The sequence below is a fragment of the Solanum verrucosum genome, unplaced genomic scaffold (genome assembly GCF_900185275.1).
Source record: "Solanum verrucosum unplaced genomic scaffold, falcon-dt-bn FXZP01000182.1, whole genome shotgun sequence".
Classification (NCBI taxonomy): Eukaryota; Viridiplantae; Streptophyta; class Magnoliopsida; order Solanales; family Solanaceae; genus Solanum; species Solanum verrucosum.
In genome coordinates this window covers 2,817,808-2,831,131 of record NW_026020378.1, presented here as the reverse complement: position 1 = coordinate 2,831,131, position 13,324 = coordinate 2,817,808, and the positions used below count along the sequence as shown (strand labels likewise).

Here is a 13,324-nt window from a genome sequence, read left to right as displayed (position 1 = left end):
TTTCACAAAATACCCCTCATTTTTCCTTGTGTTTTCACACTCTACCATTTTCACTTTTTCTATATTCTTTAGCAAATTAAAATAGAAAAATAAATTAAGTTAAAACTCTTTTTCATAAATTGATATACAGAGTATTATTTGGAATACTTAATCTTCACAACTCATAGATTATGATTAGCTAGCAAAGTTTTGCCTTTTGGTTTATCATGATTATGTTACATTATATTTGTAGAAAAATATAACCTACTCTTTTGAATCCCCACTTGTTATTGTTGTTCACCCTTCATAGGAAATATTTACCACAAGTTACCTTACATTTTTTTAAAAATAAAAGTTGATCTGGTGTTTGGTACCTGTATTAGAGTTCGATTAATCTAAATTTATGTTGCATAAGGAAATATTTACCACAAGTTACCTTACAATTTTTTTAAAAACAAATTCATCTGGTGTTTGATACCTATATTGGAATCCGATTAATCTAAATTTATGCTGCATAGGACCTATGCAGGGGAACACTTCCTACCAAGAACTTTTTTATACCCAAAATTTAAATTCAAAACTTCTAATTAAGGAAGTAACAATTTCATCCATTGCACAACATCCTTTGATAAAAATTTCATCTGGTGTTTGATACCTATATTGGAGTCCGACTAATCTAAATTTATGTTGCATAAAACCTATGCAGGGGCACACTTCCTACCAAATTTTTTTTTATACCCAAATAAATTCGAGATCTTTAATTAAAAATCAACAACACAACATATCATTACACTTCTATTTTTAGGTGATATTCATCACTCTTCTGTTTTAAAAAAAAAGAAATATACTATATTTGAGATGAAAAGGGATAAGGGTCTGAAAAATACCCTAACTTTGGTCGGATTTGCTGTTGCGATACTAAATTTTCATAAGGACCTGTTACCTCCCTAGACTATTTAATATCGTATTAAATACACTATTAAATAGTTCAGGGGTAAAAAATACGGTATTAAATAGTCTAGGGAGGTAATAGCTGCTCATGAAAATTTAGTATTACAACATCAAATTCGATCAAAGTTGAGATATTTTTTAGACCCTTATCCAAGATGAAAACCTATTCTCTTTTTCTTTAGAAACAAATTTAATAGTACAAAAAAGAAGAAGAGTAAAATGTACTCAAATTATTATTTTATAGGAGTGGGGGAGGGGGCATTAATGTCAAAAAGTGAAGACAGAGCAGAGCAGGCTACCAACTGAAGTGGGACTTTTTCTTTTTGTGTCTCTCACATTCCCATCTTTTTCTGATGTTTTAAGATAGACAGATTGTAGTTTTGCAGAGTTAAAGATACCAAAGCACACGCACTGTTCTGTTGCTTTCAACTCTTTATCTTTACATAATTCTTGGGAAAAAAAATAGCACTAGAGGCAACCCCATTTGTTTGATTATATGCAAAGTAACCAAAATGGTGTTTCCCATTTAACTCTACCATTTGTATGCATAAAAAATATAAAAGAAAGACCACCATCCTTCTTCCCATTCTTGTATAGAGTGAAAAGTAAAGATTGTGTTTTTATTACTATTTTTTTTCTTTCTTAATTTTGTGGGAAATCGTAACTCCATGATCTGATGAAGAAAGATCTATGTTTTGTGCTTGACGCTGCGTGGTTTTGAAGGGAGTGTGTGGGAATTGGAGGACAGCCTTTTTGGGTGTTGAGGAAATTTTAATTGTACAAGGTTAGAAAATCTTTGTGTGTTTATACATTTCTTGATTTCTAAGACTTTGAAAGTTCTTATGCTTCATACACAAGTTCCCATTTCATATTATCCAAATGTTTTTCATTCCCACATGGGAGTTTTTCTAAAATACTTTATTATAATACATATATGTTTCTATATCCTTATATACACATGCATAAATCTTGGGAGTTTGTTGGGGTTAAGTGGGTAGGAAGGATTTTTGCTATTAAATCCCTTTTTTGACTAGAGAAAAAAATTGTCAAGTTTGTACACTGCAAGTGCTTGAATCAATATTTCTTTGGGATTTGTGGTGTTAGGTGTACAGGAATTTTCTTGAAAGAGAATAGGCAGTTGTAATATATACATATAATAAAAGATGTGGGAAATGAATATGAATCAGGGGATCTCTGTTTTTTGAACTTTGTTTTGTTATGTTATCTTTTTTTTTGGTTCTCAAAATTGATATTTTCTTGAAGTGTGATGATGGCTGTGACATCAAGCTGTAAAGACAAATTTGGGATGGACAGTGGTAAATATGTGAGGTACACTCCTGAGCAGGTAGAGGCTTTGGAGAGATTGTATCATGAATGTCCGAAGCCTAGTTCACTCCGTCGTCAGCAGTTGATTCGGGAGTGTCCAATTCTGTCTAATATCGAGCCAAAACAGATCAAAGTTTGGTTCCAGAACAGAAGGTATTGGGAAAGTAGCTTTGTTTTGATTTTTTGAGTTCTTATTATATTGGAAAATATTGTTATTAAGATGGTTATCGTATTGTGTTCGTGTAAATGTAGATGTAGAGAGAAGCAACGTAAAGAATCATCGCGCCTTCAAGGCGTGAACAGAAAATTGACAGCAATGAATAAGCTGTTGATGGAAGAGAATGATAGGCTGCAGAAACAAGTTTCACAGTTGGTGTATGAGAATAGCTTTTTCCGCCAACAGACTCAAACTGTAAAGCAATCTGTTCTTATTATACAACTTAATGTTTCAATGTTAAAGAATTAATTCGAGCTGTAAGAGTTTGTGGTAACTGTCATACTTTTAAATTGCAGGCAGCCTTAGCCACCACAGACAACAATAGTTGTGAATCTGTGGTGACGAGTGGTCAACACAACTTGACCCCTCAGCGTCCACCAAGGGATGCAAGCCCTGCGGGGTAAGTAGATATTCTCCGAGTTTCATTTCCTTTTTGTGTGTGTGTTATTATTTTACAAACTTTGTATAATGATATTTGAATATATTTCCAGACTTTTGTCCTTAGCAGAGGAAACTTTAACAGAGTTTTTATCAAAGGCAACTGGAACTGCTGTGGAGTGGGTCCAAATGCCTGGGATGAAGGTTTGTTTCATTACCTATCTTTCAATTAATAGATGTCATGAACAAAATTTTGGAGTGTTGTTTATCAACTTCTAAATTGCATCAATACATCGCAAGTTGTTAGAGGCGTTGTTCTTAAAGATAATTTCTACATGTATGACACTCTAGAGGATTTGATCATGGACACACTTGTATGCACAGCGTTTGATTACATAATACCTAATTTGAACAGAGAATTATGTCGTCATAATCTTAAAAATATCTTTCTTGCGTGCCTGTAGCCTGGTCCGGATTCCATTGGAATCATTGCAATTTCTCATGGTTGCTCAGGAGTAGCCTCGCGTGCTTGTGGCCTTGTGGGTCTAGAGCCTACAAGAGTAAGTTTCATCCTAAATACCTTGGTCAATTCAGTTTTGTGTTTTCTCTACTGAAATTCTAAGTATATTTGTGCTTCTGTTTAATATAGGTTGCTGAAATTCTTAAAGATCGGCCATCATGGTTTCGTGACTGCCGAGCAGTGGATGTTCTCAATGTGATGTCCACTGGAAATGGTGGAACCATTGAATTGATATACATGCAGGTTAGTTTTAGAAAAAATCCTTGCTGTATTTTTTGTTGGTGTAACACAACTAATCACAGAATATAATATTCTGACTTTTTTTTTTTCAGCTCTATGCACCTACTACACTGGCACCAGCTCGTGACTTTTGGTTAATGCGATATACATCTGTTATGGAAGATGGTAGCCTTGTGGTATGTATCTAAGATCATTATGTTCCTCGTAAAATTATCAAATAAAAGGTGTTGCCTTATTGCAATTGAAAGTCACACATACAAAGTAAAAATCCAGTTTTCCGTTGTTATTATGATGATGCAATATACATATTTCTATTGTAGATATGTGAAAGATCACTGAACAACACTCAGAATGGTCCTAGTATGCCACCGGTGCAGAGTTTTGTGAGAGCAGATATACTGCCGAGTGGATATCTGATACGACCCTGTGAAGGAGGTGGTTCAATCATTCACATAGTTGACCATATGGATTTAGAGGTGTGTTAACTTATTATAAATTGCATGATTTTTCTTCTCTGTACTAATTTTCTAATAAATGTTGCTAATAATCTTTGTCAGCCATGGAGTGTGCCTGAAGTGTTGCGTCCACTGTATGAGTCATCAACACTGCTTTCGCAGAGGACAACTATGGCGGTAGGATTAAACTTCTGAAAATCTTGTTTCTCTTTCTTTTATCATCATTTCTAAATTCCTAAGATAGATATCGAAATGGGAATTATAGTCACCGGAAGTTCTTAATTAGTTGCGGTACTGGTGTTTAACATATTTCAGGCATTACGTCACTTGAGACAAATTTCTCAAGAAATTTCACATCCTACTGTCTCTGGCTGGGGAAGAAGACCTGCAGCCTTACGTGCACTTGGTCAAAGATTGAGCAAGTTAGTGTTTTAATTCCTGATGTTTTTCTACATCTAATTAAACATTTTTATTCCGTTTTGTGACTGAACTTCTAATACGCATTGTGAAGGGGTTTTAACGAGGCTGTTAACGGTTTTACTGATGAGGGATGGTCTATGCTCGAAAGTGATGGTATAGATGATGTTACCATTCTTGTTAACTCATCACCCAGCAAATTGATGGGTGCAAATCTCTCTTATGCCAATGGATTTCCGTCGATGAGCAGTGCTGTGCTTTGTGCCAAGGCTTCTATGCTTTTACAGGTACTGATTTATCGATCAATTCGATTTGAGCAAGCATGAGATATCTATCTTATCTTCTTCTACATGGCTTACATAAATTGAACAAAAAATTCAAAGTTCTCTGAGAAATCGTGTGATAAAAGGAATACTAAATCACTTTCTGCATCTTGAATTGATTATTATTTTGGGGAGTCCGAACAATTGTTTTTTTGACTGCGATTTATTCAATTATTTTCAAAATACAGGCTCCAATTAATATGCTACATGGCTTTACGTATAGGCAAGCCTTTTTTCATAACATAGTGGGGCATACAATACAATTTCTGTAGTTTCTAAAAAAGTTAAACATTTATTTAAAAAGAGTCGGGGAGTTAATGATGAATGTCGAACTATAGACCATGTTGTTCTTTCTGGAATGGAGTGAGTAATTATCGCGGATTCAATTTCCAAGGTTTCAACAACTATTATATGGATAAGTTGGAGCTGTACATTAGTGGTTGCAGGAAAAATATTAGGATAAGTTATAGTAAACTGAATAAAAGATGGGCATAAAGTTACTCTCTTTGAGGTGTAAAAGTTTCATTTTTCTTCAATGGAATGCATTGTTGGTAATTCTGCATGTTTTTTTAGATACTTTCTGTTATTCCAATCTGCAACGGCTATATGAACTTCTGGATCATGTTCAGTTGTCATTAGATGAACTTTAGTCTCTTTCTGTAAGAATTTCCAGTTTCTGTTTTTATGGTAAAACTAAATGAGTAGTATTTCAACTATGCACGGGTCATTCTCAAAAAAATATTTTGTGAAGATCCTAGCTACCTCGGAAGCTTATATTCTACTTCTGCTTTTTATTAATGCTCTCTCTCTTATAGAACATCTGTTTCATCACATCTTGTCTTCTATTGGCAGAACGTACCTCCAGCCATTCTGCTAAGGTTCTTGCGGGAACACCGATCAGAATGGGCAGACAGTGGTATTGATGCTTATTCAGCTGCTGCAGTTAAAGCTGGTCCATGCAGCATACCAGTCACTCGAACTGGAAGTTTTGGTGGACAAATCATTCTTCCACTGGCTCACACTATTGAACATGAAGAGGCAAGTGACTAGTTCGGAATTATCTCTAGTATCTTGCCAGACACCTTGTTCTTACTTCTTCATTTGCATATATTATGCTTTATACGTAAATACATTATTAATATTTCTTTCCTCTTAAAACAGTTTATGGAGGTGATAAGACTTGAAAGCATTGGCCACTATCAAGATGACATGATAATGCCTAGTGATATCTTCCTTCTGCAAGTACGTTTTTATTCTCAAAATAATCTGCATCACTCTATGTTTTCTTAAATTGGATTTTGGTGCAAGAATTATTGTCGTAGCAGCTAAACGTTCACTTTCACTTGTGAGTGTTAGTTCAGTTTTACTTTTATCCTTTCTGAGACTTCAAACCTTAATCCCCTCATGGAAGATAAAAATAGTCCATCATCGATATATGTTAGTTGAATAGTCCCAACTGTCCACAGTCTGCTGTTCCAATCCGTCTTTAACCCTTTGTGTTGTACTTTCTGCCACCTCTATGATTAACAGATCCTTGTTTTTGAAATGCACAGCTTTGTAATGGAGTGGATGAGAATGCTGTTGGAGCATGTGCAGAGCTCATGTTTGCTCCTATTGATGCCTCATTTGCTGATGATGCTCCTCTCCTTCCCTCTGGTTTTCGTATCATTCCTCTGGACACCAAGGCGGTGAGTATACTTGCTAAATGTAATCTGGAAGTGCAAGTTTTTTCACCGTTCTAGTAATTTACTTCTCAAGTCAATGCAGGACGCATCTAGTCCAAACCGCACACTTGATCTTGCATCAACTCTTGAGGTTGGACCGGCTGGAAGTCGACCAACTGGGGATCATTCCAAGAATTCTGGTAGCACAAAATCAGTTATGACAATAGCATTTCAATTTGCATTTGAGATTCATCTTCAAGAAAGCATAGCTGCTATGGCACGTCAATATGTCCGCAGTATCATATCATCTGTTCAGAGGGTTGCTTTGGCTCTCTCTCCATCTCGTATTGGTTCTCTCCCTGGTCTAAGGTCTCCACCTGGCACACCTGAAGCACAGACTCTTGCCCGTTGGATTTGCCAAAGTTATAGGTATGTTGCTTGGTTTACGTATATATCACCACCTGATATAACCTCAAAACTAGAGTATCTTCCTCAAAACTAGAGTATCTTTTGTATTAGTGCATCAAGCAACTACTTGGAACAATCTCTGATTGGTTCTAATATCTTTTACATTGGTTGCCTTCTGTTATGTAATTCTACATTATTGCGTGAATATTTATATGAACTCTTGCAGGTTCTTCTTAGGCGTGGAGCTGCTCAAATCTTCTAGCGGAGGAAGTGATACCATCCTGAAAGAAATTTGGGATCACTCAGATGCTCTGATGTGTTGCTCTATGAAGGTATTAATCTACAAACCTAATATCTAATTTTCATGAAGTTCAATTAAGTTGCAGTTTGAGGTTTACCATCAGATTCCTGCAAGTAATGATATATAAAACATACTTCCGAGTTTTACTCAAGTAGTTGTTTGCTTCTTGCTTGGCAATTGTAGTGTTTTTCTTAACCTGTACTTTTGATGGCAGGCACTGCCAGTTTTCACGTTCGCGAATGAGGCAGGACTTGACATGCTAGAAACCACCTTGGTAGCCCTTCAAGATATTAGTCTGGAAAAGATTTTTGACGACAATGGAAGAAAGGCCCTCTACTCTGAGCTTCCACAGATAATGCAACAGGTATATATGTGCATTTTTCACTAGTCTAAATGGTTTAGCTATGTTATTTCCTGCTTTTGTTCCTCTATATTTATCTCAAAATCAACATGCTCTTTTTATTTGTAAGACTGTGAGCAGCCAGGCTATCTTATATGCTTCTGCTATGTAATCGAAGCATCATTACTGCTGCATGTTAACGTAATGAACGTGTGATCTTACTGTAGTTACTCTTCACTAACTGGATATCACATCTTACATATGTTTTTGCAGGGTTTTGCTTGTCTTCAAGGTGGGATCTGTTTGTCAAGTATGGGAAGGCCAATATCATATGAGAGAGCAGTAGCTTGGAAAGTATTGAATGAAGAAGAAGATGCCCATTGTATATGTTTTATGTTTATCAATTGGTCTTTTGTCTGATATTTTGCACATCAATGTAGGAACTAATACAAACTTAGATCAGCAACACCTCTTTTTGGAATCATACTTTATGGATCAACCTCCTTGCATTTATACCTTCTTTTAGCTTTGGTTTTTAACTTCCTCTTAATTACTAGAAGCAATTTCACATTACACTTAGCTCATGCATTCATAAGGTTGTTTGGAAGATTGATTGAGGGAGTATTTGGCTTGAAGGAAAATGTTTTTTTTTCAGGAAGATAAGGGTCTTCTTAGTTATTTTTGATATTTGGTAGGTAAATAGAAAATACCGTTCAAGAGAATTTATATATAATTTAGACAAATAATAAGGGGGATTGAAGTGGGAGTCAAGGGGGATTGAAGTGGGAGTGAGGTGATAGGGAGGTAGAGAGGAGATGATACTAGGCATATAACTTGTTTCTTAAATTCCCTCTAGGAAGTGAGTAGCATCCTTTTTATCCCAACCTTGTGTATTTTTTGGTGTTGATTGAGGATTAAGGTTTTTTTCAATTAAAAACGACTATTTTGAAAATAATTTACTATTTACTATTCAAAGTCGCTATTTGTAATTAAGTTTGATATTTCAAGTCATCATATTTAAATTTTCAACTAAATAAAAAATGTGATTATTTTCTATCCCCGATCAAGATATCCAAGGTGTTGGATCCCCAAGTCCCTTGATTTTAGCACTGTCACACTAATTGACTTATATTCTACTTGAATCTGTTTTGGGATGAAATTGTGTTCATTTTGTTTGTTTTCCCTTTTTATCTTGACTCGTAATCACAATTTTGATTTTAATATACACAGATATAGAAGTGGAATCGCTATCTAAAGTTTTTGACAATTGCAACTTTGTCCTTTCTATTTACATGTTTTGATTCAAGATATGTAACCGCAATCTTAGTAAATATTAGAGGGTAACTTATAAAAATCACTATAATTTGGAAGCTAATTATCAAATGTAGGTATGGTTTTATTAATCATTTTTCATAGTAAAATTCAGTTGCTGGACGATTGTATTTAGTGTATATATACAATCTGAAGATACATACAACATACCATAATCATCATTATATACACTGTTATCTCATAAAATGAAAATTATAAAAAAAAAATTAGAGATAAATATTACATACAAATCTAAGAGCAAAAACAAAGCTCTGAGATTTGGGAGAAAAAGAGAAATTGTGCTTGCCGATGAAGAATGTTTGAACATAGGAAGATTGGGGGGAGAAATAGAAATACAACCTGAATTATAGAAGGGATTCGTAGTACATAGAGGAGAGACATTCACTAGAAATAATTAGGTATTTTCTAGAAAATCTAAAGCGTATCTATATTTGATAATCTTAGAGGAATTTCTTAAAATTACTTTAGTTTGAGTCTTGTAAACAATCTATAGCTATATAAGGTATCATGCGATTTTATGCATTGTATTTATACACACATTTAGGCTCTATTGACAAATACAAATTGTATTGATGAATACAAACTATATCGATAAATTTAGTTTATATCGACGAATATAGTTTGTATCAATGAATACAGTTCGGACATATACAAAGATATATACAATAAGAAAAATATAGGAGATTGTATTCATTCATGACTCTAATTTCACTTGTATTCATCAGCTCTAATTTCAATTGTATTCATTTTCTCTTTTATTAGTTTTTTTCATTTGCTCTTTATCACTTGTATTCATTCACCCTAATTAATACAAAAACAAAGAGAGGTGCAAAAATAGAGAAATACAGAGAGAGGGAGAGAGAGAGAGAGATGAGAAAAGAGAAAGGAGAAAGAAGAGTGGTGAGCGAGAGAGGAAGTGTGAGAGAGGATAGAGAAGAGAGGCGAACAAGAACATGAAGATAATAGAGATGTTAAAGAGGGTAAAGTATAGTATAAAATGTGATTTTTTAAAAGTATAGCTATGGAGAGTAAATACGTAAAACATATTTACTATATCATGTAAAATTTCTTTTTTGAGGGTTTTTCAAAAAGTAGTATAGTTTAGGCTAAATAAGAGATATATAACTATCGTTTGCTTGATTACGATTCATAGCTATATGTTAGAAGAAGGAGAGAGGCCAGTGAGATTGAAAAAGGAACGAAAAGGCGATCAACATTTTGGAGACGAGAGAGAGAATAAACACATGGGTATTCGTTGTAACAAATTGTATCACAAATACAATTGATTTTTATCAACGAATATCATTGTATCAAGTTGTATCAATGAATACAAGTGTATCGAGTGTATATATTCCTTACGTATTCAATTTGTCAAGTGTATTTATCAATGAATACAATTGTATCAATGAAAACAATTTGTATCAACGAACACAATTTTATCAAGTTGTATTAATGATACTACTGTATCACGTGTATCTGTTTTTAGTGTATTCACTCTATATCAATATATTTAAGTGTATCTGCAACTGCCTATAGATTGTATCAATGTACTCAACTCTATTTTGTCCTCTTTATACATGACACTTTCAGAATACGATTGATACAATATTGCATCTCCCCCTCGTTCAAGCATACTAAGAGTCTGAATATGAAATTGAAGAGGAGAAGAGGAAGAAGAGAGGTCTTCAACCACCATCTCTCGCCTAATTTGTATTAATATCCCATCTGAACTGCCTGGTCCTTTGTTGCTTATTGGATTTCAAATTAGGCGAGAGATAGAGAGGGAGGGGACGAGAAAGGGAGAGAGGTGAGCGAGAGTTTGAGAGAGGAAAGATTTGCTATAAAATCCTAAGTATAGATATGTAATGTAATTCTTTTAAACTATAATTTAGTACAGTAAATGCATACATAGCACATGCTTGTATTACTACGTCATTTTCCCTAAAAATTTCCCAAACACTTTGGATTTTTCCTTCTATTATTTGCTTGGCAAGCCTTTGGTAAATAAAAGTTTGGGCCAGCTTATAAATCTCATGGCACTGGGCTGGTCAATTTATTTGACCCAAAACATTTGAAAGGCCTCAACTTCGTGTATGGGTCATTCGCCAAATACCGCTCTTTTGAAGTGTTCTTTAGATTTTTTCCTTCAAAATCGCTGGTCTTTAATTACTTTTATCCTTTAGCCTTTAAATAGCAAAAAACAATTGAAAAACTATTGACAAAGAAAAAAATATACTTCTTATTTTGGAATAAAATATTTTTAGTAATTTTTACAATTATTATGAAATGGATGATGTATCGAGATCAGCTAAGCAAAAAAATACTTCTATCTATTAATTAGAGCTGTCAAAAAGGGTTGGCCCAGCCCCACCCAGCCCACGCCTCGAGGGCCAAGGAATTTGAAGGGCTAGGCGGGCTGGCCCTTCATTTGGAAGGGCTTGAAAATTCTCAACCCAGCCCAACCCTAGAAGGGCGAGGGTTGGGGCGGGCTAGCCCTTCTTTTTTTCTTTTTTCATTTTTTTTCTTTTCAAACTTATATAATACTACAACATCAAGAAACTGAGAAGATTTTCAAATCAAATATGGCAAACATTGGTGTTGTTTCAATAACACTAGCAAAAAATTTAGTGTAATTAACATGTATCTCGCATACCAGATATGCGAGCAAGATAAGAGAGTGACAAGCAAGATGTGAATGAAGTGAGGGCGCGAGATTTGTCTATGTACCCTAGATACATGCAAATCTACTTGGATATAGTGTATCTAGAACAAATTAACCTAATTTTGAGTCCATATATTCCGAGATATATGTATCTGGACGTACCAAAATCTGGTAAGATTCATAATATTACAACATAGTGTATTTTTAAGTAATTATATTATATACTAGGGAGATTATTGAAAGTTACCCTTAAATAAAAAGTTTTGGCCCATGGGCTGACCCTGGCCCGACCCCAATCAAGCCTCAAGGGTCAAGAGCTTATATGGGCTGGGCTTATAAGCCCTAGTTTTAAATGAGCTTGATAAATTCTATTCCAACCCTACCCCAATAGCGGATTAGGTTGGGCCGGCTCCATGGGCTAAGCCCGTTTTGACGGCTCTACTATTAATGCATATGTAATTCCCTCTTTTGACCAAATGTGTACATGATGGCTAAGGTTAATAATAACTTTTTTTGAACTATTCAAATTTACAATATTCATACATTGTGATTAACACTGTATATGTTGAAAAATAATTAATTTTACAATAACAATTTTGATGAATTAACAAAAATTGAGTGTTAAATTAAAATGTTGATGAATTATCTTATAACTTGCTAAGGATCGATATCATGGTTTATGGAATTAATAATAGTAGGCATGATTGAATTTCTATCCTTAAGACGTTTCTTGATGTTATCATGCATGTGGAGTAATCTAGACAATCGATGATGTTTAATTGGAGTTAGACTTTGATTAATTGCTTATATGTGTTGTGTGTCGATAAAACATGCTTGATTAGTCTTCGAACATAGTTTGTGATTGATATTTGTTGGCTTGATAGTTCTTGTATGAATAAGTTGTTAAAGTCTATTTCTAAATGATTTGAAATTGTGATATGCACGTGTCATATCCATTGTGTACTTGTTATTATCCCGAGAGATAATTGAGTAGAGAACATATTGAGTTATGTTGATGGAATTGAGAATATATATTCTATTTAATGATGATTGGCTCGCGTCTAATGTGAATTTATGGACGAGCAATTATGCGATGGATCAAGTACCATGGTATGGTACCTGGACACCTAGGACCCCATGTAGGTCAGGACTAGTTAGGCAAGATTTAAATTTCTTATCATATGTGTACAAATGAATGTAAGAATTGAAAAAATGATTTGCAGAATTTTCCACTGTTGTATTCATCTTCTTCTTCTACATTTATACAAGTTTTTGTATGTAAAGAAAACAGAAAAGAAAATGCTCTGTACTAGGGCTGGGCATTCGGTAATTTGGTTCAGTTTCAGTTTTTTTGATTTTCGGTTTGTGTAATAAGTGTACCGAACACCGAACCGAAATAATTCGATTCGGTTTTTGTTAGTTCGGTTTATTAATTTCACAATTCACACACTAACTAATAACAAAAGTGAAAATCAGAAAGAAAGAAAAAGAAAACGGAAGAAGAAATCTTGAAAATAAAAAATAATCCCTGGTCGCCGCCTCGCCGGTCAGTTACTGCTGGTCAGCTGCTTCTGGATTCTGGTCGCAGTGATCGAAGCCTTGACGTCGCTGGTCTGTGCCGGGAAGTGGGAAGTGAGAAGGGGGAAAGTGGGACTGGGACGTGCGGCACCGGCAATGGGAGATGGAATTTAAACTTTGAAAATTGAATGTGTACTGGAGACGGGAAGTGGGATTGGGACGTGCACAGTGCACTGTGCAGATGGAAAACTGAAAAGTCAAAAATGTGAAAAGTCTTTCACCTAATTTTCCAT

The 13,324-nt window shown here is 34.7% G+C and overlaps 1 protein-coding gene across 1 annotated transcript; it reads left to right on the top strand.

The window, feature by feature from the left end:
• The first annotated feature begins 1,566 nt into the window (after positions 1-1,566).
• LOC125838508 (homeobox-leucine zipper protein ATHB-15) lies at positions 1,567-7,995 on the top strand. The gene is made up of 19 exons (XM_049517554.1): positions 1,567-1,714; positions 2,196-2,409; positions 2,509-2,668; positions 2,770-2,873; positions 2,965-3,055; positions 3,316-3,411; positions 3,501-3,614; positions 3,704-3,787; positions 3,932-4,087; positions 4,169-4,243; positions 4,382-4,488; positions 4,578-4,770; positions 5,659-5,844; positions 5,968-6,048; positions 6,360-6,494; positions 6,574-6,899; positions 7,105-7,210; positions 7,394-7,543; positions 7,793-7,995. The coding sequence occupies exons 2-19, from the start codon at positions 2,198-2,200 to the stop codon at positions 7,937-7,939; spliced, it is 2,523 nt and encodes an 840-aa protein (XP_049373511.1). The 5' UTR covers positions 1,567-1,714; positions 2,196-2,197; the 3' UTR covers positions 7,940-7,995.
• Positions 7,996-13,324: the final 5,329 nt, after the last annotated feature.

Excerpts from the sequence above, each read along its gene's own strand:
- LOC125838508 (XM_049517554.1), top strand. The coding sequence starts at position 2,198 with ATGATGGCTGTGACATCAAGCTGTAAAGACAAATTTGGGATGGACAGT. Across the intron at positions 3,615-3,703 it reads TTGAATTGATATACATGCAG|CTCTATGCACCTACTACACT; the intron begins GTTAGTTTTAGA and ends TTTTTTTTTCAG. Across the intron at positions 6,900-7,104 it reads TGGATTTGCCAAAGTTATAG|GTTCTTCTTAGGCGTGGAGC; the intron begins GTATGTTGCTTG and ends GAACTCTTGCAG.